We start from the raw sequence: 23,712 nt of genomic DNA, 5'->3' as shown, positions 1-23,712 counted from the left end.
GACAAGCACCTGTATTTTCTGACAAAACCTGCTGCTCCCAAACTGTCGGTCAAATAAAAACAAATAAGAATTCAAAAACAGTCTGTATAAAATTCTGCGTAAGGCAATTTGCGTCATGTCATGATAATTCAGAGCTAAGTTACAGTAGTTCCGAAGTGAAATGTAATAATCGCTTGGCAAGCCTCGCTGAAAATAAATTTTTGTCTGAAAAGGACTGAAGCGCTCGCTATTGAAATGAAAAACTTTGAAGTTCTTATTCTAGATGAACACACGAACATCTTTTCGTATTTTTTTTCTTTATTGCTACATGCTTATTTCTGTGGACTATTAATTTAAATGAAACAATTTCTTATATTAATTACATTTTTTTTTTAATTTTTATTACAGATTTTTTTGTGAAATTCTTGAAATCTTTTTTATACTTCACTATCTATTATGACTCCTGCGAATTCTATCTCACAACGCAAAGCTTCATTGCTCATGCGCTGAAAACTCCTTGATTTGCGGGTTGCGGCATCCATTTTATGATGCTGTCAAACTAGTTGTCAACTTTAGTTTATTCTAAGTTTTCGCGATTTTTGTTAAATTCGTCGGTGTTTTTATCGCCAATAGCCCCATTTCTCCCTTATCCCGAGTTGTGGTGTACTATGTTTGATAGCGTGTTAACATCCTGTCTGTTATGAGTGTTGGATACTACGCCCACGGTAATGATAATAACCCTACATTAAATTAACACCCCAATTAACGGTATTTTAGGGAGCCCCAGTAGAGAGTCTGGAGTCGTAAGTGACTGCGACGCTATGGCGGAACTTGCTGCTTTGCTGCGCTCTGAAATTCCAGAGGGGCGCAGCAATTTGACTGATAACCACACGAATTTAGAACGAGTGGCTGAGTACTGTGAAGCGAATTATTTTCAATCAAACAATAAGCGAGTGGCGTTGGAAGAAACGAAGAATTATACCACGCAGTCGTTAGCTAGTGTTGCTTATCAGATTAACACACTTGCTTATAATTTCTTGCAATTGTTGGAGTTGCAAACTGCTCAACTGGCGGAAATGGAGAGTCAGATGAATCATATCTCACAGACTGTTATGATACACAAGGAGAAGGTAGCCAGGAGGGAAATTGGTGTTTTGACAGCAAATAAATCAACAAATAGACAGTACAAGATAATTGCACCTGCAAATCCTGAGAAGCCAATCAAATACTTGAGGAAACCCATTGATTATAACAGTAAGTGCACTAGATCACCTTGGAGGAGTTTGTGTCTTATGGAACATTATCTTCTTTGCAGTTTATGATGATATTGGCCATGGGATACGCAGCAGTGGGACCCCCCGCCAAAAGCAACGTGGCTCCAGTCAGGGCAGCATTCAGTCAATAGCCGCACTCGCCGCAAATCCCATGGTGGGACCTGCACCAACCACCAAGCCTCCAACTCCTCCACAAGTTTCACGAACATCCAGCAAAGGTAACCAATTAACTTTGTTAGTTAACACTTCTTCAATTTTTGTTTTAGTTTCAGTGTCAGGGGGTACTCTAAGCAAAGGCAGTCGGGAATATCGTACCCCTCCTGCTGTGGCTCCTCCTCAAGTACCTAGTCATTATGCTCCCAATTACCCTATTGGTCATGCACGGCGTTCAACCGAACGGGGGCCGGGTTATAGTACTCTCCCGATGGCCCCTAATCAGCATCAAATGACTTCTCCTCCACAAGTGGGGATGGTACATCCCATGACTATTAACCAACAGCAGATACAAAGTCATCCTCAGACTCCGCCTCCACCGCCGCCTCCTGGAAATGTTTCAAGTTATCTTACTTCAGAACATCATCTTAGCATGCCGCGTATGTGTACCAGAGATTGTTAATTTGTAATGAACTATCGAAAATTTTGTAGCGCCTCCTTCGCCTCTTATTAATACTCAAGAAATCCAGTTGTCTAATCAACATCAGCACCATCCTATGATGATGACCCAGCACGGGCCTGTCCCCCATGGAAGCTTGGGAATGCATACTTTATCCCATGCTCATGGACAAAGATTAGCTAGAAGTAGTGGCGCTCATTCGCCCCCATTGCCGCCACCACCACCACCAGAAGATGAACATGAATCATTTGGAAGACCTCACAGCAGTGGTGTTATGCCCATTGTTCCAGATGAAGAGGATCTACCGGGATGGGTACCCAAGAACTATATAGAAAAAGGTACGAGACGATTTTGAGATTGCGTTTTCTAACTTATTGTTTTAGTCGTGGCGATTTATGATTATTACGCTGATAAAGATGACGAATTGAGTTTCCAAGAAAGTGCAGTAATCTACGTTCTGAAGAAAAACGACGATGGGTGGTGGGAGGGCGTGATGGATGGAATCACCGGATTGTTTCCTGGAAATTATGTTGAACCGTGCGTTTAATTATAAGATGTATTAAAATATATCAAAAAACAGTGGTTATATTGTCTAGAATCAACTTTAGAGCAATTTGTTTATGTCTTGTAGGCGTAAGGTAGATATTTTTGCGTTAATTCAATTTTATTTATCATCTATTGTGTTTATGCATTTGTAATACATTTATAAATAATAAAAATATATTCCAGAGACCTTTTTCCATTATTTAATAGCATCCATTTTCAACACAATCTGGTGGCAGAAGCCAGAAAAAAATAACTACCTAATTCGGATTTATTATGGCTGTTTATAAATTCACAACGAGAATAATTAACGAAGTTGTTTTACAATTAGATTTGTTTATTTTAAAAACGTAGCGATGCGTGGAACTTGCAAATGAATTTTGCATAATGAGATCATTAAACCGAGTATTTTACAGCGACAAGTAAATTTTGATTACAATTACTGGTAACTGACCAGCAGATGATTCATTTTCACACCCACAGTGTTGTTTGTTGCTTTAAACCAAAAAAAAATGCTTTTTTTAAAACTGTCAAATTTTTGTCGTACTTTGTATTATGCGTACGAGTTGCACAAATTCGTGTTATTTGTTCGTTGATTGAAAGCTTTGTCTTGAGGTCATTGTTATATACGATTTTGTATGACAACACAAATATTAAACAAAAAAGAAATTGTGGGTTGACACCGTTTTATTTGCAAGTTCCTTCCTGAAAAAAAGGACAAAAAATAAGTTTCGTTCGTGAACTTTATGGAAATTGTTTTCAATCAATTGGTTCTTTGAGTATGCTCTGCATGCGGACGAAACAAAGAATGTACGTACATCAAAAGAAACCTATAACTTTTTATAAGCTTACTTCACTTTGATATACTTGTAATGGAATTTTACATTCTACTAAATTTAGGCAGTTTTCGAAGACATTCATCTGGCAAAATTAATTTCTATTAACGTGATAAATAATATTCTAATTTTAGCTTTACTATAATTCCACTTGGGCACAACGAAGCTGAAATTTAACTTATTAAGCTTATTTCATCTTTTATTTTGTAAGCATGCAGAAAACCAATAACTTACTGCATGTACGAGTTTCCAACTTCAACTTAAGATAAATAAGTAAAACAGATTGGAGTATGTTTGAAATGTTATGTTTACTTGCTTCAACGTTTCTTAGCTTTAGTTCTCTGTAACTTTTTAAAGTTTTATAATACGCAATTCTGTTTCTGTTGCAAATATTCATAAATGATCACTTTTTAATCATTTGTTAACAGAACATTGTTAAAAGATTTCAACAAATCCTGTTATAAACTTGCTATTGTTGTTTATTATTATAATTGCTTGTGTGCCGCTAGTTAGTGCGCCAATTTTCACACTCTTCATTCCTCATTAATTCAGTCGGAAACGGATCTTTCTGGGAATTGTAACAATCATTCCAAAAGTTCAATAACATTGCCTTTATTTGAAAAACTTGATTCCAAAAGAACGATTTTAAAATTCTAATTGACCCAAGCTAAACGGTTGTGCTAGAAGCCGTAAACGATAATGTTTTTGTCTTTAGATTAGCGCTCCCGTTCACGTTGCCGACGCTGACACGGGATTATCTAGGAGATAACAACTTGCGGAAACAAGAAAATGTGTTAAAAAACACCCCATAACCGGAGAAATTAGCGTCCAGATTTTTGCTCCGGAACAAGTGAAGACAAGGTGCGCTCCCTCTTCTTAATTTCCTCTCCGTTCATACTTCTAATTGTCGCGTAATAGCAAACGCAATTACCGCCACTTTCCAAAAGTAACCGCCAAACTTTTATGCAGACTAACAAAGAAACAAAGTGAAAGAATTTCTTTGGATTTCCTCAAAGCTTGCGCAAGTACAAACAATCGTCCTGTTTCGTGTGGATCCGCCGGCTCCGCATGCTACCCGTTAAACATCCATGCAACGTGAAACCAGAAATCAGTCGTTGGTGAGTGGTGCAGTGTCGTGGAGGAGTGTTCTTGTGCAATGTTCGCCAACTCGCGTCGACACTATTGGATGTCGATGCGAAACTTGGTCCGTGATAACATCCAAAAATTCTAAAATGCCGTTGACGGATAAAGAATTCCATGAATCCTGTCCGCGGTGGCCCTTACAATGTTGATACAAGAAGTAGTGTGCGGTGTTGTGCTCGTGGTGTCTTCTATTGTATACCTGTCTGCTTCACCGTTAGATCCCGTGCGGCGCATGAAAGGTGAGTACAGCAGAGAATACACGTGGATGTAGCAGGAAGCAGGAATTGCCGAAATGAACACTTATTATTCCTCTTATTCTATTATTGTTTTCCTCGCAGGAATGTTTTTTGTTTGAAAGGACCTCTTTTGAAGGATAGCGAGTTTACAGTTATGGACTTTACCTTATTTAAATTTAGATGAGTGGGATGTTTGGTAAAAATTCTTGTTTCTTTATTACTCATGCTTGCCACTTCTAGGTAACGCGTACAGTCTGCACGAAATTTACAGAGTGGTGCCATTATTACGTTATTAATTAATCCAGGCGTTCTCACGTGCTGTTCTCATTATTAAGAATGAGACGAGATACTTATAATTATTGTAATTATTTTAGTTCCTCGCTTTTCTGGCTGACATTAAGAATCAGTTATTCAGAGGATACGTTAAATTTCAGAAGCAGCAGGTAGACTGTAAATACAGTGGAGACCCATTATAACGCTACTCGAGGAGGCGGCTTGATCTCAATTTGTGAATATACATAATAGTATAACAAACTACATTCTCATTTTGTAACGCGAGGGTTTTTTACATTAGCTCGTTATATCGTACTTGAACTTATACCTCGAATTTCAATTAGTCTCAAACTCCCGTAACAAGGATGTACTGAATTGCGTGAAGTTTTCTATACTGAAGCGAATATCTTAGTTTAAGTTTTCAAATTGGAGTTGCGGTAATTGACGTACTTAGTCCTTGTGTGGCTCAACTTAGCGAAATACTGGGATATTAGTATAATCTCCAAAACTGATTTTTTGTCATTTCAGAGTGGCATTTACGCAACTCGCCTTCATAAGATTTTCCGATAGAAAATACTTTCAAATTGGGTTGCATGAAAGTTGATACCTGCAGCTATATACATTATTACTCTTTTTGTTTTTTATTGCTTTTAAGGTTTACTTACGGTCATTAGATACCCGCCCAGACGTAACCCTTATTTAATTGTCTGTTACGAAATTGCTAATTTATTTGAAATAATTGAATAAATATTCGAACGATTAATTTCATTGCACTAATAATCAAATTGCAAGACTTACACCCATTACCCATTCAAAACTTTGTTTATTGGAGTTAAGTTTGAGAATTCATAGCTGTTAAGCTTAATTCAACCAATATTCCAATCCCTTCACTACTCGGGAACAATTTTTGCAGATTTTTTTTCGTCGGCATAATACTAAATCTATTTGTAAGAAATTACTGTGTTTATGAAAATGTGCAAGTAGGTGTTGAAACTCAGTTTTAATTACTGCCTGAAGAGGTAATAATAAGCTTAGCAAACAAGTTGTAAAATCTGGTATTCTTGAGAAATAAATTTTTCAAAGGATTTGCGGTGGTAACTACTGTCAATTTCAGTGTTGATATTTTCGGGCTATCAAAATGTAGATGACCACATTTACAGAACTGCAGTGTTGTCTTGGGTTTGATTTTGCCACGTTTTTCCTGCTTTACATTCTACAAATTGAATCCCTGAGTTCCAAACTAAATCGTTTCAATTTCAGTTCAATTATTTGTCAAACGATCTAATAAGATTTGTTGGAACAAATTTCACTGGAGAGAATTGGGTTACATTATTTGATGCAACATTGTTTTAGGAATCTAATAAGACTTTTCACAGGCATTTTATCTGTTGTAATTTGATTGTGTTTGTGTCGCTTTTTGATGTTACATCCAGGATAAACACGATAATTACTGTTAACGTGCGTGTCTACCACGTCATTATCACCGTAATTTTCCCCTAGAAGATGCATTTTCTAAAGGTTTAGTGCATGAATACACATTTTAATCTAAATGTTTATGACCTGGAAGCAACACGATACAAGAATCCTGAAAAGTGCACATTGCGGACTAGTTTACTTATACAGCAACTTGATTTAAAGAACCACAGAATCAAGAAAGTCGCGTATTTTGTTGGATAATAAAGAAATTGTCATTATGGTTTTCGGTCAAATAAATCCGCAACGGTTCAAGAAATTCAAGTCTTTTCCAATGATCGAATGGTGTCATTAGGCTCAAATTATCCAGCAACAAGTCTCAACATTTTTCATTCGTACGACACGGCTTAACCAATGCTTCCTTGAATCGTTTTCCGGTGTAATAAAATTTTCCGCTTTTACGGCCCAATAATATCAGTTTGTAACACGTGAGATATCGGAGAGTATCCGAAATTATTATATTTAACAGCGTGGATTTTCTGCATGACTTGAAGAATCCGCCTATGGGTAATTATAGTCCAAGGGTAATTTACGATCCGGTGAATAATTCACGGATTGTAACTGCGAACAGTGTCAAATTTCGATTAAGCAATGCCTCAATAAGATAAGGGTTAATTGTATAAGATGGAGGTATTAACCGTCGTAAGATGTTCGGAACCAGCAGGATAAGATCCTTTGAATAAACGCTTTCCGGATTTCCGGTACGTTACATCGCGATTTTACGAAACGTTTCTTATCTATGAAAACAAACGTCTTAATTTCAGTAAAAAAATTAATTATGTTTACTCACGGGTTTATAGCCGTGATTCAATGAATTAGGAATTGAACTGAATTTTAATTAAACTCGTTACTACGAAAAGAGAATTAAAGCTTTCTGAAATTTATTCCATGTGGATTTTTAAACTGCGCTAAGGACTTCAAAGCAGAAATTTAGTCAATACAGTAAAAGCTGCTCTGCAATTGAGGTATTCTCCTACTTTAAACTTCTTTAATGAAACCAAAGTTCGTAGTTGGAAATAAGTTCCTCAAAGAAATTAATAACGTGGGCAATTAAACTGTGAAAAATAATTCGAGTCCAGGAAATGTGCAAAGAGTAAAAGCGAACGTAATGCTTAAAAAATTTAGTTGATGTCATCACATTTGTAATCTGCAAGGCCGCTTTTGTAGTATCCGGCACTTCTTCGTCCTTAGCCTTAATTTTTTTTATTTTGCTTGGATTTATAGATGATTGATACGCGTTTGTGAATTCGTTCTATGCTGATTCTGCGTTACTTCATCGTGTTTTGTAATTTCACCTTGTGTTCTAGTAATCTCTTACCAAAACAAACTACTTTCTCTTTTGCGGTGACGTACAAAACGGTTTTAGTAGTTTCTGCTTGCGTTTTTCGTTGTTATTGTGGTTTTTAATAAACGGAGTTTTACGCGGCGGGATGAATTTTTCCGGGTACGAGTTTGTGGAAACTTTGAGGTTTTTTCCTCATTGTTCTTATGAAATGACACGTTCATAACATGGGAGGTGTGCTTAGTGGAACAAAGTTTTCGATGTTCTTATTCTATTTTGCTGTAGGCGCTTGAAATGACGTAATTAATTTTCCATGCTAAAGTCCAGGTTGAACTTATAGAGCAATTTCCGGTTTTAATCGCCATCCAATTTTTTCGAAATATAAAAATTCACGAATTATGGACCTATTAACACAAATTGTCGTGGCGGAAAGTGAATTACATTATATTAGAGTACCTACTTCTGAAAATGCGAACAGATTCTGAGACAGGGAAATGAAGATTTAGAAATTTTCGTGACCTTTAAAACAAAGCAAGTTGTGCTAAGATGAAGTTAACTGACAAAGGTTGCAACTCACTTCAGTTAAGAATTTTAATTAGTTTACTTTCCGTGCATATTTGATCAAATTGTTGTTGCACTGCCAAGTTTTTCGTGGAAAATTCAATTTACGGCGAGTACACAGATATGCAACATTTTTATCATAATTCATCTTTTTAGCGTGTTCTTGCTGTTTCTTTTATTGTCTTAATCTCATTAACTCCCTAGCTAAACTTTTGTAACTTTGTACGTAAATAATTAATTGCAGATGACGCCTTTCCCCCATTTCCAGCAGTTCACCCCCTCGTGTAAATTTATGTAATAGAAAATGTTTTCACCACCACAACCATAATCCGTCAGATTTGCTCAGAATGCAATTCGATTCAAGATAAAATAAATGTATGTCTGTTCTACTCCACGAGAAACTACACTCTTGTAATATGTAATATGGCGAATAAAGCTGAGCAAGCTATAAATTTTTGTAAATGTTTGTCGGACCCTTTTGGATCGAAATTGCAACGTATACAGTTTTGGAATTCAATTCGTACCAATGTTAATTAATCTAAGCGAATGGGACCGTTTTGGTTATAATGTTATTTGATGCTTTTTGTTGGGTATTTTCCCTCTTGAAATTGCAACATGCAACGGTTTGTTTAGTAGATGAATCGAACGAAGCGTTGGTGAAGTTTTTTTTATTTTAGTTGGGCTGCCATAATTGCGGGAGCTGATATGAATGCTGACAGCAAACGACCTTCCAGTTAATTGAGCTGTGTTAGTTACCATTACGGCTCACTTTTACCTGACAATTAATCTAATTTGCAATTGGGAACGTTGAAGAATTTAAAGTTCGGACTGAATCTTGTTTTTACCTCAAAGTTATGACTGATCGGCTAGTGGAGACGAGAAGGACAGCCCAGCAAATCATGACTTCCTTCCTGTTGTGTATCAGGAAGGGAAAAGAGCAAAGTCAACATCACGCAATCAATAACTTGGAGGAAGATGCCGCTTTTTCAAAATAGCACTGTCTGAAATCGGTCATAAATACAGTGGATTTGGAAAACGCATTATGAAAGTTATGAACCCTCCGTGTTTGCGTGTTAAAGCAAATGACATTACTAAATTATTATTTACAACGGTGGGGGATTCTGACTAAACGTTAATAGATTTCGACTGCGTCGATCTGTTCTGAACTTTTCGGAATTAATTTGGAAATATATATCGGATGGCATTCTCTAGTTTACCATAAATACAAATACGTTTTTGCAGAATCCCCTCGCGTCTAAAGCTAATTAGTTTTTGAGCGACACGTGCTGCTGACACTTCAAGTAAGAGCGAAACACCGCAATCAGAAGAGAATAAGAGGGACAAGCTGTTTGTAATCAAGTCTAGCGACATCCTCCTCCCCGATGAATTGAAATGAATGGGCTTGATGAAAAGCTTTGACGAAATGCCTATTCTTTGGAGAAACCTAATTTGCACTTGAAAAGAAAAAACCGCCTTATCCTACTAATCTGTTTACTCACAGTTTAATTACGATAGATTGCTAGCTCATTCATTAACATAAAACAACATTTAGATTAACATCAAAAAAAGCCCCAGAATCTCATTGTTTCAGTTAAAATCTGAGATTAAAAGCCATTCAATAAGAAGTCTCGAAAAGGACTTTTTTAACAAACACTTACTGACGTTCTGATGGCTGAATTGGAGCTTATAAAGAAGAGTATTTAACATCTTGGACAAAAGATGATAAAAGTTGAGAGTGACAGATTAAAAGCGTTGAAAGAGCTGTCCAAGTACGGCGAAAACAAGTTAAAACTGGGTAGTTTATGATGTTTGTAATAAGGATTTAATCGAGGGAATGTCACATCAAATATTAAAGTTTTGGGGTTAATATCAATAATGACATGTCCTCGAAATTTTCTAATTAAATCCCATCGCATGGCACAAAAGAATCTTCAATCACTTTCAATCATCCATCATTTATCCCACTAATCCAGAAATGAATGGATCTGATTCCGCACATATGACTGATCCTTTTGATAAAAATAGACGACGCGCCGTTCAATCAATATCCATAGAACATGTCTCAAGGATTTTTCACAGTTTTGTTTTCACAGTAATGATGTCCGAAATTTACGATGCGGGACTACATATGACAGCAAACGTGATTCTCCTTAAAATTGCGAAATAGGGCAGAACTTCTGCAACCCTCGTACATAGTCTAATTGTCTAATAAACAAGCTCGATTTCCTCTCGGATTGCTTCGAAACTTAAGTGGATTATTTTTGTGGTTGGCAACTATAGTCAGGGTCTGATTAAAATCGAGGAAATTTTCTTGGTAATTACGTTAATAACGTCTTGAGATTTATTGTATTTGTGATTTTCGTAGCAACAGTGCGTAGTTACTGGGTCGTTTAATTTTTAAACTTGCTCCTTTAGAACAATTAATTGGGTTGGAGGGTCACCTAAAGAAACGGTTGTGATTCTCATTAAACACTGATGCAGACATATACAACTCCCGGCGGTAATTGGGGCGAATTTTGGAGTGACATGACCCGAAATAATTCCTGAGATAACTAAGTTAACTTTAAAAGTAGGTACAGTTGGAATGAGAATTAATGTCCACTTAGGGTCGTTACGTGTACTTATATTTGAACAACCTTCTTAGGGCCAAGTTACGACGTAAGAGGACAAGTGCTCAACGATGATTAATTGTTTTTAGAGAAGAGAAGCAGAGGTCGCAGAGGGTGTTTGATAATTCCAAAAACTGAACATTTTCCTTCTAATTTAATTAACCGAATGTTAAGCGATGCGATTAATTGTGGCAATTCCATTAAAAACGAACGTCGTAAATTCCGCATCGATAATAAAAACTCACGTCTACTCTTGTTATGTAAGGGGGATGTCTAAAGCACTCACGAGGCGATATGAACCCAATAAAATTTTATTACAATAATAACTTTAAATGTGAAATTATTTGTTCGATGGACCACCCTCCGGAAACCGCTAGCGAAGACCGCTTTCCGGAAAATATTCTCCACTAAATCCATTAACAGGATTTGTTGCTTCGCCCCAAACTTTTATTCTAAACTTCTCTTGTTTGCAATTATTTTTCGTTATGTTGAATTCGTATTATCCACATCCAACACGCTAAAACTTACACCTCCTAATTTCCTGCACGCGAGTCTCTGTTGATTAATTCCCGTAATTACTTCATTTGCGTTCTGCATTCGTCGAAAAGTCGAGTTTGTTTTTTTACGGTTTTGAAAAATTTATAGCTCTGCTCAATCGTGTTTTTCCAGGTTTGAGTGGGTACTTAAATAATACGTTTGTTCCGCTCAGTTTTAATAGATGAGATCTAACTTTACTACTGCTAATACCGCAGATTCGTTGTCTTTGTTTTGCAGGAGCCAGCCATTAACCATGGTGACCCACTTCACGTAAATAATTCAAAATTCTCCTTAACTCGGACTGGGTCGAGGACAGCCAGAAAATTCTCTAAATTAGAAACGAACGGTTTTCGGATTTTTCAAGAAAGGCTTGTGATACGGAAGCCACTTCATTACTAAGATCCAATTCTATTAAAGCTGATTAAGCGCAGCACTTATTCTTCATGATTATCAGACCGCATAGCAATTAGTTATTACTTTTTGCTAAGTGGACATCGGTTCCGGTGGAAGTTCAAAAACGTTTAAAAGCAGTGCATTTGTCGAAGGTTTACAAAATAATCTCTTTTTTTTGCGAGAGTGGTTGTGTTGAGATGCACTAAGAAAACGAGCTCTGCTGCTGGAACGAAACACTTCTTTTATGAGCAAATGTGTAATAAAGGAACATCTCAGCAAATATTTAGTAGCGTTTTCAGTTGTACGTTCTACACGGAAACACGTGTTGGTGATTTTTTGAAATAACAGTAATATCACTGCCGAGTATCACAATGGATAATTTGATCTCCAATGGGGTGGAATATGAAGAATATGAAGTGTTGATATTACGTGGCCACACGCATATAGGAATTTTGTAATTTGTCAGGAAGAAGTAGAGGTCCCAAATTGAATCCTCGTGGCACACCACAATCTGCATGCATATTTCTGGCGCCCCAGCCCACATCTGAACGATCTTCCATCAAAATCAATATTAACAAAAGCCGTCTTAAAATATTTACACTCCCCGTCTCATCATAAATTCAATAAAATCGAACTGCACTACTGTATTCCATTTCGGATCAATTTATTTGTAATGTACTTCCTAGATAAAGTTATTTCGCTTCTTTCTCGAGTCGCTAGAGGATGTTTCGGTTTTATAAAAGAGAACAAGCAGAGATTTGAAACATTGATTGACAGAGTCCCTTAGGAAATCGTGAGCACTACTCTAGTGAGGCATTAAATTCAATTTTCATACACACCACCTTGAGGCGGGGATGATATGATAACATACTGTTTTGCATATTCTGTTCAGATTAACTTGTTTTCGTGGGTTTTGAACTAGGCGAGCAACTATTTCACCTGCGATTCTTACATGCTTTGAAGTTCACGTAGATTCTGAAATTAAGTCCGTCGCGACGTCGTGCGTCGTAGACACGATTATGGAAATCTAAGGACGGCGTAATGAGTAACAGGATATCCTCCTTATTTGCCTTATTTTAAAAATGAACTCAACAAACCTCATTTGTTTCAAAGTGGGACAAGATAAAGTACTTACTGCTGTAATTTGTTTCCGTAAAGTGTATTTTCTGCGAGTTAGGGATTTATAAACAGCGTTTTATCTCCATGAAATCTTTATGAAAGTTTACCACATTGCCTCTGAATTCGGTTTTCTCTTAATTGCAGTCTGACAAAAACCTCATTCTAATTTTTATCTACATACTGGCTCCATTAAGAGTGATTTTGATCCATGAATAAAAGAAGTTGAAGGGTGGAAACTGTGATAAAGCGAAATTTGCTAAATCTGCGTCATCCTTCTTTTCAGCGGCGTTAAAAAAGAGTGAAACATTTACACCATCAACAGAATGAGAGATACCGTTGGCAGTAATTAAAATTTCTTTTTGTACAAGAATGTTTGACCTGTTAATTATTAAAAAATGCGAAGATAAAATAGAATGGATTTTACAAATTATAGGGAAAGACAGTTTTTCCAATTCGTGTTTGTAGCGTTTACGTGCGTACGATTGAAACTGACAGTTCCCCTAGAGATTCTTCGACGACTTTTTTTACCTAATATGAATCTTTTTGGCGCCAGGGAAAAACCTCGCAAATTATGCGATACAAATGAGCGCATTGAGATGCGTCTCGCGTTCTCAGGTGGCTCATTAATCATGGTAAAACTTAACCTTTACTTTTAAGCCGTTCCTTTTCACCATCTTTTATCTTCCCTTAAGGCAGTTCATCTTTCAGCTGAAGCGTGAACTGGCGAACAAAACATAGCGGGCGTCCATTATTCCAGACGACCTCAGCACACCCTCTCATGCTTTCGATCAATGCATATTTTATGCTGACAACTTGCAATCAGTTTCGCACTTGATGGATAAACTCCATTGATCTTTCTCAGCTCGTGTTCGACAAAATCGATTTAATTAAGAAATTACTTTCGTTGAGAAATTAATTAGAAAACCGCAGCAAACAAGAAGCTAGAGAAGTTATGTGTGGGTGTAATGAAGTGGTTGGAACAGTTTGCATGATTATAATTAGGGAGGCGGTTCATGGGTGGCTGTACTGACTAATTTGATAAAAAATAGAACTTCAGACCCGAGCTCCGACTTATTCAAATCGGCTGAAAGGAAATTGGCGTCTGAATCATATAGAATTAAATTTACACGTTTGATATAAATTTGTTATAGTTTCTACATCGCCATTGTTCATTTGAACTACTATCATCCGAGTTGATCGATTGTCAATTAAAGGATAATTTAATTTCTTGAACATAATGACGCATATTGATGCTCCAATGATCGATGCGAACTAAAATATTTTTGTCATAAATTCAGACTGCTAACTTCCACATCACTTCTCATAATTTGCCTAATTTGTCGCTATGTTTTGTTCATCCAGTTTAGCCAACTTCTAGTTTTGCTCCACCTTCATTGTCTGTTAAAGCGTTGTTGCCGCTAGCAACTTCAAAGACAATAATAATGTAGTAATAAAGCAAGATGCAAATTTACAACTTCAACTAACTAACATCTTGTGAGATATCAAATTTTGTTATTGTGGATGAAAAAGTCTTTAATTTTTCTGTATTAGCTAGCTTTTCTGACAAGGAAGAACAGGAGAATTACAAGATAAATTTTTCATAAGTTTAATATAATTCTTTTTTGATTTAATTTCGTGCAAATGAAGTCGGCATTTTCACTTTTAAGCAAGGCGAGTTTGTATGAGTTGCTTTATGACTTGGTACAGTGTTTTAATGTCGTAAATTATGTCAACGATTCATGTTTGGTTGCTGGAACTGCAAACAGTGGCGCTTTAATGGTTACGCTTCTTGCTATGGTAAATCATTGTAGGTAGCGTTGTTTTTGGAGTTGCTTTTGTGGAAGTACAGCAGTTAATCGTTGCATTACCCGAGCGTACATTTTTTGTTTTGTGAGTAGGTGGCAAGATCTGTGGTCCTAAACCTCATTTTTCCTGCAGAGAGTATTCCTAAGCGCTAAATTTAAAATGCGGCTCTGGGATTGGTTCAATAGAGCGGGTTTTACATAATGTGTTGCCTGCGGAATGTCAATAAACAACTGTCACGTTTGTCAAATTGTCAGCAATAAATTTGTTTTTGTTTTTCATTGCAGATTGGTATAAATATATTTCATTATAACTTTATGTTTTTCATTATTTCACATCTTTTGCGATTACTAAAAAACTTGTTACAATTGCTTGTGCAACCATCTATTAATCGAAATTGATATGTATCCAATGGCCTTTTCAAATCCTGAATTCTTTACAGGAAAAGTGACGCATGGTACATAAATATTAATATTTCCGAGGAGGCGTTTTTTGTTGTCATGAATGCAAGCAGAAGATGTATAAAACTCTCTGATTGCGCTAGGTTTAATATGTTCTTTGTGTTCAATTAAAGTTTCTAGTACTGAAAAATTAGTTTTATGAAGACAGCGTCGGCGTCGGAGTGCTGCTGCAAAAGCGACAATGTCACTTGATGACGTTTGATTCTTGCTTTCCTTTTTCTAAAATGTTGCGCTAATGAGAACTTTAGAGATGTTGAATTTAATTTAATGTTATCTCACCTGGAAATACTGAGAATATTTAAAATTGAATTTGATCCATCGACTAAGTAGATAACTAAAACTATTTTCTGCAACTTTGTGTAGTTTTAATGAAACGTATTTCAATGACGGGACTTTGCAAATTTTTATGACAACTAAACCCGCTTTGTCTTCTGCAGTGACATATTTATTTGCAACCCTTTGTTCCTTTCAAATTGCCAGCTCATGGTCTGTGCTTATTAACTAGAAATAGAGCGTAAGAAAACTGCCTTGGGACACAAAATTTATCTTTGATAAACCGCAAAGGCAACCACCAAGAGCACCGTTTATTTCATTCCAAGTGTGAGTTTGACCCCATATGGACCCGAGGGTACAAATCCAAATATCGAACTGTTGATTTCTCGTGCCTACCTACTTCGAAGATAGTGGAGGTACGGTAGCTATGGCAACCCTTGAGAGGGGTGAAATATACTGCACAATCTTGGGGAAGTTGAGTTTCCGCCGACGGCGTTTTCCATATATTAAATACTAATTGACATTAATTGTAATGTGACGCGTACACGTCGTGGCGGCGCCGCTCTTGGTATATGTGTTCATGGGGGCGGGAAACATCCTTCGTGCAAATAGCTCACGCAAAATATCGAAATATAAATTGTCATCTCTGGCACGAAATACTTTTTTTTACTCGTTTAATGTTTCTGCACTTCATCCTTGCGTGTTTTTTGTTATTGACCAGTTTGTTTTGTGTGGTGACTTGTCAAATATTTCCGAATTACTCTTAAAAGAGACACGCGTGTACATTGTACATTATTGACGAAGAGAATAAATTAATTGTCAATTTTTATAAGGACTTGGGGATGCGCCACCACAACTAAGAATGTATGTCAAACTAGCTCTTGTTTGTGTACACGCTTGTTGAATTTTTTAGTTTCCCGGAAAAGGAAACTTTCCCTATATCTCTCTAATCGAATTTACGTGCAGACATGGATGCACCGTTCATTTTTCCTCTGTTGAAGCTTCAGTTTCTCGTTTTTTTATATCAACCCAATTATTTCGGTTCACCATTTCATCAATTCACTTGCATTAGGTAAAATCTAGTTTCGTCGGGCCTGTCTGGTTATTGATTTCTCGTCCGTGGGATATACTCGTACAGGAATATGTCTGTTAAAATGTAGTAACGGAAGTGACAAGCGAGATAAAACGTGTCATCCATTTTACAAAATAAAACTGTCGGGTCATAAGAGTAACCAACGTTTATTTCAGTTTGTAAACCAATAGAATGACAGGAATGTAATGGGAAAGCTTAATTTAGCGAAATTAATTATGCTGGCACTTGAAAAGTGATTACCTGAATGGTGTCCGTGGGGTTAATGTGACAGTGTACTGATGGAGTTTTTTGTTTATTTGGTATTAGAGACGCTATTTTAAATTATTTAGTAGAAAACTATTCAGCATAGTGTGCCAATTCTGTTTTTGTGCTCCCATGTCCAGTGTAATCAATATTTAATTAATATTATAATAGTATGTTAATAAACAGTTATTTAACTTCATCCACACAGTTTGAAATTACTAATTATGTAGTAGCATACCGAGTGCTCAAAAAATGTAACCAAACGCTCCTACTGTAAAAATAGAGCTTGGTCGTCAATTTGCGCGGGATTTGTTGATAAAACGGGGTGTTGAAAATTTATGGTAAATTGATTACCTCCTTTCCAGTATAATTTACGTGTTTCACAGATTTGACAGTAAATTATTACATTCGAGGTTATTAGGGGTAGTTAATTTTTGCTGGACACTTCTCTGTATTAATATCAAAGTAATGTAAACTTGTTAACTGGGCATTATTGTTTAAACGCCTGCTTATTATGTATAATCTGTTACAGAACGAGGTAGTAATAACAAACAATTCAAACAGGAAAAATAGTAAAATTGGAACACATTATTCAATGCAGTTCAAAGAAAACATTTTTATTTTTGTCTGGAAATGGAACCAGACTATTTATTTATTATTCTCTACATATTTATAAATATTACACAATTTTCCGGTCCGTCGAAAGAGAAATTCACCTTGACATTTCGTTAATATGTCAGGAGCAAATCCTCTCATGTTTACATATTTTCACTTTTTATTTTTTGCAGACATAAACAATAGGACTTGACGCTGACAGTTTTCTTTGTTTCAGATTTCGATTTAAACTCGTGGATAAAATATTACGAGCCAGCGCATTATGATCCTGGTTCTTTGGTCGTCCAACACAACCGTATTCGCAGAAGTGTCGGTCACCAACGGCCCCACCACGTCCAATTAGACATTAAGGGACACGACCGGTAAGTCCTAAGCTCTGAGAAAACCAATAATGAACATGTGTCACCAAGTCGTAGCAGCTGGGACACCCTGAAATGCTATGTAACGATTTTAATTGGCGATGGTCTGATCTGATTGTTACCACAATCCGTAAAAGTGAAAGTTTGTCTGAAAGGGTAGAAAATCATTTGCTACGAAACTGATGGAGCGAGACACTTTTATTAAGTAAAATGGAAGTTTTTCTGTTTGCGTGCTTATTTTGCTTTAATAAATTGCTCTTTTCACGATTGTTTCCATTTGTTTACCATTTACGCCATAATTATAATTAATTGCATACCTAACAAGATCCATTGAGCATGTTCCTCAGCGGCACGAAAAAACCCACCCTGAACAAAGATGGATGTTTATTTTCGGGCTTAATTATGATCGTTTTTCGAAGAAACTTTTTGTGACAGCTTAAAATACGCGTTTCATTGACCGAATCATACTCTACGTGGATGGCTTAAATCAATTGAAAACGTCGGAGGATAATTACAAAGTTTTTTCGTTCCAACTTAATTTGCTCGAAGGAACTGAAAAGTTGATCCGATTAACGGAAGCTCGGTCTTATGAGAAAACAAGTTGTTGGTAATGATACGCAAAGAATGACTCTTAAATTGATAATCAATAAACATTGTCTTAATTTTGACATGCACTTAAATAATATCAACAAATCGTTTATATTTTACTGAAGCTCGTATTAAGTTCACTCTTTTTATTAGCGGAGAAGAGATATTTGACGGCTTTTCCTTTTAGACCTGTTCAATAATTCACAGCGTAATTGATTGATCATGTAGGTGATGAATGCGGCGTTTTTACATTTACATTTACGTATTGAAACTCGTGTTTGTCATAAATAACTTACAGGGGAATTTTTGTTTAAAATATGAACCTCGTGTCTGCTTTTAAATACGAAAATCAATGTTTCATCGTTTCTAGGTGTATTTTATTTATTTTGAGAGTTGTCTCATCAGCGCAATTTCCCATTCCTTATCTTTATTCTGTCTCGTTTATCAGCCACCACTCTTTCGAGATCTCGCTGATCAACTATTTTTAGTGAAGTGGAGCGTAAATACAAAGTCGCAGACACTAAATCCGACATCAAACCGGCGCATCCACCAATTTAATCATGGCCTTATTACAACAAACAAGGGTACGTAACTAAAAACGTAATGAAAACGAGCTCGCAGCAGTTTATTAATCTCGAACAAACAAAACGTGACCTTCTCAACAAAAAATGTGAACACCAAAATTAAAAGATGGAGCCATTAGCAGCGACAAAATAAATGTTTCACGGGAAATTTGTGGCGGTTTTAATTTTTATGTGTTGTGATAATAGTGTTGGTAGAGTTTGCATGTTTGGGCGGTGTTATCTGGGGAAACACTAGTTTCTGGGATGTCTGGCTTTAAAATGAAAATATTCATGAAGGGAAATTCTACACTGTCTTGTTGATTTAGGGTGAGTGAAGTCGCACGTTTGATAGAAATACACGCTGATACGAAAGTGTGCAGAGATAGTTTCATTAAAAATTCGAATAGTTTCAACACAACATAATTTACTAAAGTAGCTATTGTTTCATGTGAAAATAGCTGTTTTGGGGGCATTGTATGACACTAATAATGAAATATTAATTGGATAAATAACACGCAATGTTTTCATATCGAAAATACTTGTTAAACTGACAACTAAATTCAAAGGAAAAATTGTTGTTAAAATTGCCTTATTCGGTGACTGAACGCTAATTTTATTATTTTACTATTGCTCCAGTGAATTTAATCAACAGTTTAACAACAAGCTTTAAAATTACAGTTTTTTAAGTGGACAGCTAAATCAGTGAGTTTGATTTAAAATATTCATTATGAAATTTAGTGAATTTACGAATATATTTTTACCGAGCATTAATTAGTTGCAGGCGTGCTCTTCATGTTTATTTTATAAGATTTTTTGCGACGTGTGAATAAAACAGAAGTTATTCAATGAAATTACTGACCAAAATAATAATTTAAAAATTGGTGTTTGCATCGTGAAATTTTTAAGAGAATATTAATGATCACATTTAAACCACTGATGCATTAAAAGATTGTTAATTTTTTAGTCTTTATTTTTGTCAATGATTCGAGAGCTTCAGCCTGAGATGTATTTATGAAGATGTAAAGTACAGAATGTTCTTCTTTTTCTTTATGAAACTTAATTCGTTTTTCAATAATTCCAGTCTCATTCTTTTAATACCTGTTCTGGTAAAATGAATCTGGCTTCGGATTTAGAATCAGAGATTAATTTTATTATTCAAATTACTGCCCACTCTCTAGAGCTTTTTTAAATCGAATAAATTTTGTCTGTCTACATTAGCTTATTAAATCGACAAATTAGACTAACAAAAAATTGGTTGTTCCAAAAATAGCGTTAATTTACGACCATCCAATAATTCGCTTTTAGACAAATAATGATGGTCATAATTAGATCCTATGCAATAATGAAATTCGTCGGCTTTGATTAGATAAAATCCATTTGATATGACCATAGTTAAATGATATTAAAAAGGACGAAGTGAGCCATGAAATTTTGACAATCATTTCATTTAGTTAATTTTTGTGTAATTACTTTAACATACCTTCTGACCAATCCACATATTAAAATTTCGTAAGCAAACAAGTTGAAAATGTTTGCACATGTTCTGCGCTCTAAAAATGAAATTAGCAAATGAAACACATTTTTAAAGGAAAAATACTTTTTTGACAGCACTTGACAATACTTTCTTTAAAATGGCGTCTAAATAATAATTTTTCTAAAAGTATAATACTTTTTTAATTTAGTGTCAAAATAAAACTGTCTTTTCTAGCGACAATGGTACATTTATTAAACTTTAGTTTGACACAAAATTTAAGAAAAAAGTGTCATACATTTAGAAAGATTAAAATTGGTTTTTGGTCGTTATTTTGAAGTCGTGTTATAGGAGTATTTTTTCTAAAAACGATATTTTTGCCTGTTATGTCCCACCAATACCAAAGTTTGTTGGATTTGGACAAAAAAATCTGGGTGGCCTGGATTTACTAATTTAAGGGAATTATTTTTAATTGAAGCATATACTATAAATATCAAACCGATGACATTAAATGACATTAAATGGAGGATATCAATACCAACATAAAATTACTAATTAAAAAATACTTAAATGCTTAAATGCCATCAGATCTTAATAATAATTTTTCTGTTATTTTCATGCAGAGAAAACGCTCGGATTCACATTGCCTAACGTGAATAAACTTCAGCATGATGTGTTCTGTTACATTACCTTAATATCATAGTCATGCGATATCAAGGTATCTCCTTACCATCTTAAAAACGAGACAAATTTCACATTTATTGTTTAATATAAACCCGCCTACACAAAATTACGTAGGCCTCCATTTGCGAGCCCCGCACATTTTGAACTTTTTTCCCTTGATTAAATTGTTTTTTTTTCGGGGTTGACGCTTTCAATGCGGGATTAAGTTTGAGTGGCACCGTACGAAATTTCCAAGTAACATTTACGCTGTTGAAATCCGGTCTAGTGCAACTTTATGGTAAATGAATCACTGCTTCAACCTTCACATGACCGCTTGTACCGGTGACTGACTCCCGAGGGCCTTCACACTTGATGCGAAATAATCCGGAGCGCTTAGTTCCAGCAGTTCGCCGACTCTTCACCAACTTCCTACACATAGTGTTGGAAAATTTCAATTCATTAGTGTCAATGTCACCTTTGCGGTCATTTTACAAACATGGAATGCAAAAAATGAGGCTGCTCTGGAGCTAAAAGTGGAACATTTTGTTTGCTTACTAATTTAATTATTGTCAGAGTAGGATAGTAGGGTGCGATTTTTCGTGCGGTATTGTCGCCAATAATTGTGTTAATTGGAATTGACGGGTCGTTAGCTCAATCCATTATGGTCTGGTGGATTAATTTATGCTAATTTCATTAGTTGATAAAATGGCGATTACCAAAAGTTCGGAGAAGTTACACGCCAACGCAAAGTCTTTGTAATTTTCCTAATCGGATATGCACATAATTTTATTATTAATGTTTTCAAAGACATAGTAAACAGAGTTAAATGACCTGAAACACACATGTACATATCGGTCGAAGCAAGGCCCCAACAACTTTTATATTTTTACATTTCCTGACATAAAGACAACAGAACTACATGTTCTGTCTACATTAATGAAAAATAGCGGAAATTGTTGATAGTTACATTTCCTAACCGTTGCACGTCAAGGTTCCATCCATCAGAGCATAAAGTAAATACGTTGTCTTGTACTCTTTTTTTCATATTTTCAAGGTGGAGACAGCATTATATCATTACTTCCGCCTTATCTAGACTTTATAAACGTCTTTTTACAAAAATTTATAGCGCTATGCTACGAATTTCATTATTACCTCTTTTCACGTTTTCGTAGAAACTCGTTTCTTCCTTAATTAATTTCAAAACGTCTTGAAAAGTTAACGATGTTAACTATAGTTGACACAATGTCATTGTTTACTTCTCTCAACTACTCCCGAGAATATTACTATTAAATTTGAAGTGATACAATGAATTATTCTTGACTTCACGTCGGCGTTTATACGAAGTTGAGCGCAGTATGTTCCTCTCGATTGTTCGAAAGTTGCGTAATTTCTATTGATGGAAATAATTATTGTTATCTTAGAAATAAGTAAATTATTATGTTTTCGAGTCTTTTCTTTTGAAGTCTTTTGTTCGTCATTTCACAATAAGTCCAAACTGCCTAAGAACTCGAGAATATCAGAATCCCATTATGTAGAATCTCTCGAACTCCAAAAATGTTTGCATATAAAACGACGAACCTAATTTGAAGTATAGCAGGAAATTTCTAGTAATTATTTCGTATGAACTCTAGGATTGCCAGGATTCTCTTAAGTAACTGCCTCAAGTGCTCCATATTCTGGAAGCCCTGGGACATCGGTGTGAAATTTGTACGCATTAAAATCTTAGACGAAGTTGTTTGACGAGCTTTCTTGAAAATTAGTTGCCTGAGTTCCACACAAAAACTGTGTGTGAAATGGCAGCAAAAATTTCCAGTCCCAATTCAGATTACAATAGCATTCCGAATAAAATTGAACTCCATTACGCGTTTTTCGGGTAGTTAAAATTACCACAGTTGCGCATTCATGTTAGAATTAACGGTTTTTTTATTCTTTAATTGAATAGCACCGAAGAACAGGGAAACAGCGTCTATTTGGGTAGGAAAGAGATTGTCATTTCCTCTTAGAACATGTAGGAAATGACGGCTCATTTCTCAAATATTGCGTAAAAACACACAGTTTTCTACTGTTTGGTGTTTCTGTTAAAAATAGGACTTTGAACGGTATTTTACAATGAACGTGAGTTCCTTAGCCGCAAGCACGTGCAAAAATTATAATTTCGTTACTACCAGTGAGTTTAAGTATAAAATAAAATTAGTCTGTGTAAAACAACATTTCTAAAATTAGTTTTTCTTCTAAAGCAAATCCATATTTCGATGAGAAAACCCAAAAAATAATTCGTAATACCAAGCAGAAGTTTCTGTTCTAATAATGAAAATCGAAGGTCTCTGGAACTTCAGATTACATCAAGATAAGTAATTTCTCTAGAACAATACAGTTTTTTCCACAAAATGTCCATTGATCTTTTTGTATTTTTAACATCGCCATTACCATAAATAAATTATTCTCAAACAAAAGAAAATTTGAAAAAGCTCTTAATTAAATTTTCTACCCTCACATGCGGAAATGAAGCTGTCCAAATTAGAATTTAACGTAGGCAGCTGCACCCCTCTGTCCACATAATCTAACGATTTGTTTAGGAGTGAAAGCGCTTCATTGCATTTTTATCTGATTTTCTTTGTGGTAAGTTTTCCCAGTGGTTTCAGGTGTATGCAACCAGTCATACTTTCGCGATCATTATTCCCCAAATTAGGCGGCTCTAATGTTTGGTTT

General features: G+C 35.7%; 2 protein-coding genes across 2 annotated transcripts in view; both read left to right on the top strand.

The window, feature by feature from the left end:
• The first annotated feature begins 467 nt into the window (after window positions 1-467).
• On the top strand, window positions 468-2,594 carry Abi (tyrosine kinase Abl). The gene is made up of 6 exons (XM_088039299.1): window positions 468-704; window positions 757-1,233; window positions 1,295-1,471; window positions 1,520-1,846; window positions 1,899-2,204; window positions 2,250-2,594. The coding sequence occupies exons 1-6, from the start codon at window positions 680-682 to the stop codon at window positions 2,411-2,413; spliced, it is 1,476 nt and encodes a 491-aa protein (XP_087895425.1). The 5' UTR covers window positions 468-679; the 3' UTR covers window positions 2,414-2,594.
• A 1,875-nt stretch (window positions 2,595-4,469) lies between these two features.
• Window positions 4,470-23,712, top strand: part of Kul (Kuzbanian-like) — a 67,444-nt gene continuing 48,201 nt past the window's right edge. Inside the window, exons 1-2 of the mRNA XM_088039298.1 lie at window positions 4,470-4,627; window positions 17,577-17,721. Coding sequence (XP_087895424.1) covers window positions 4,531-4,627; window positions 17,577-17,721 — 242 coding nt within the window. The 5' untranslated portion in view covers window positions 4,470-4,530. The remainder of the gene's footprint in view (window positions 4,628-17,576; window positions 17,722-23,712) is intronic.

Source organism: Gnatocerus cornutus, chromosome 6 (genome assembly GCF_029298725.1).
Source record: "Gnatocerus cornutus isolate USDA-ARS CGAHR chromosome 6, icGnaCorn1.1, whole genome shotgun sequence".
NCBI classification, from domain to species: domain Eukaryota; kingdom Metazoa; phylum Arthropoda; class Insecta; order Coleoptera; family Tenebrionidae; genus Gnatocerus; species Gnatocerus cornutus.
The sequence above is the reverse complement of the archived record's forward strand: the minus strand, read 5'-3'. Positions and strand labels throughout refer to the sequence as shown.

What these genes read in the sequence shown, in the direction of transcription:
- Abi (XM_088039299.1), top strand. Translation starts at nt 680, where the DNA reads ATGAGTGTTGGATACTACGCCCACG. An exon ending in TTCACGAACATCCAGCAAAG is followed by an intron (nt 1,472 to 1,519) that starts GTAACCAATTAA and finishes TTTTTGTTTTAG; the next exon opens with TTTCAGTGTCAGGGGGTACT. An exon ending in ACATCATCTTAGCATGCCGC is followed by an intron (nt 1,847 to 1,898) that starts GTATGTGTACCA and finishes AAAATTTTGTAG; the next exon opens with CGCCTCCTTCGCCTCTTATT.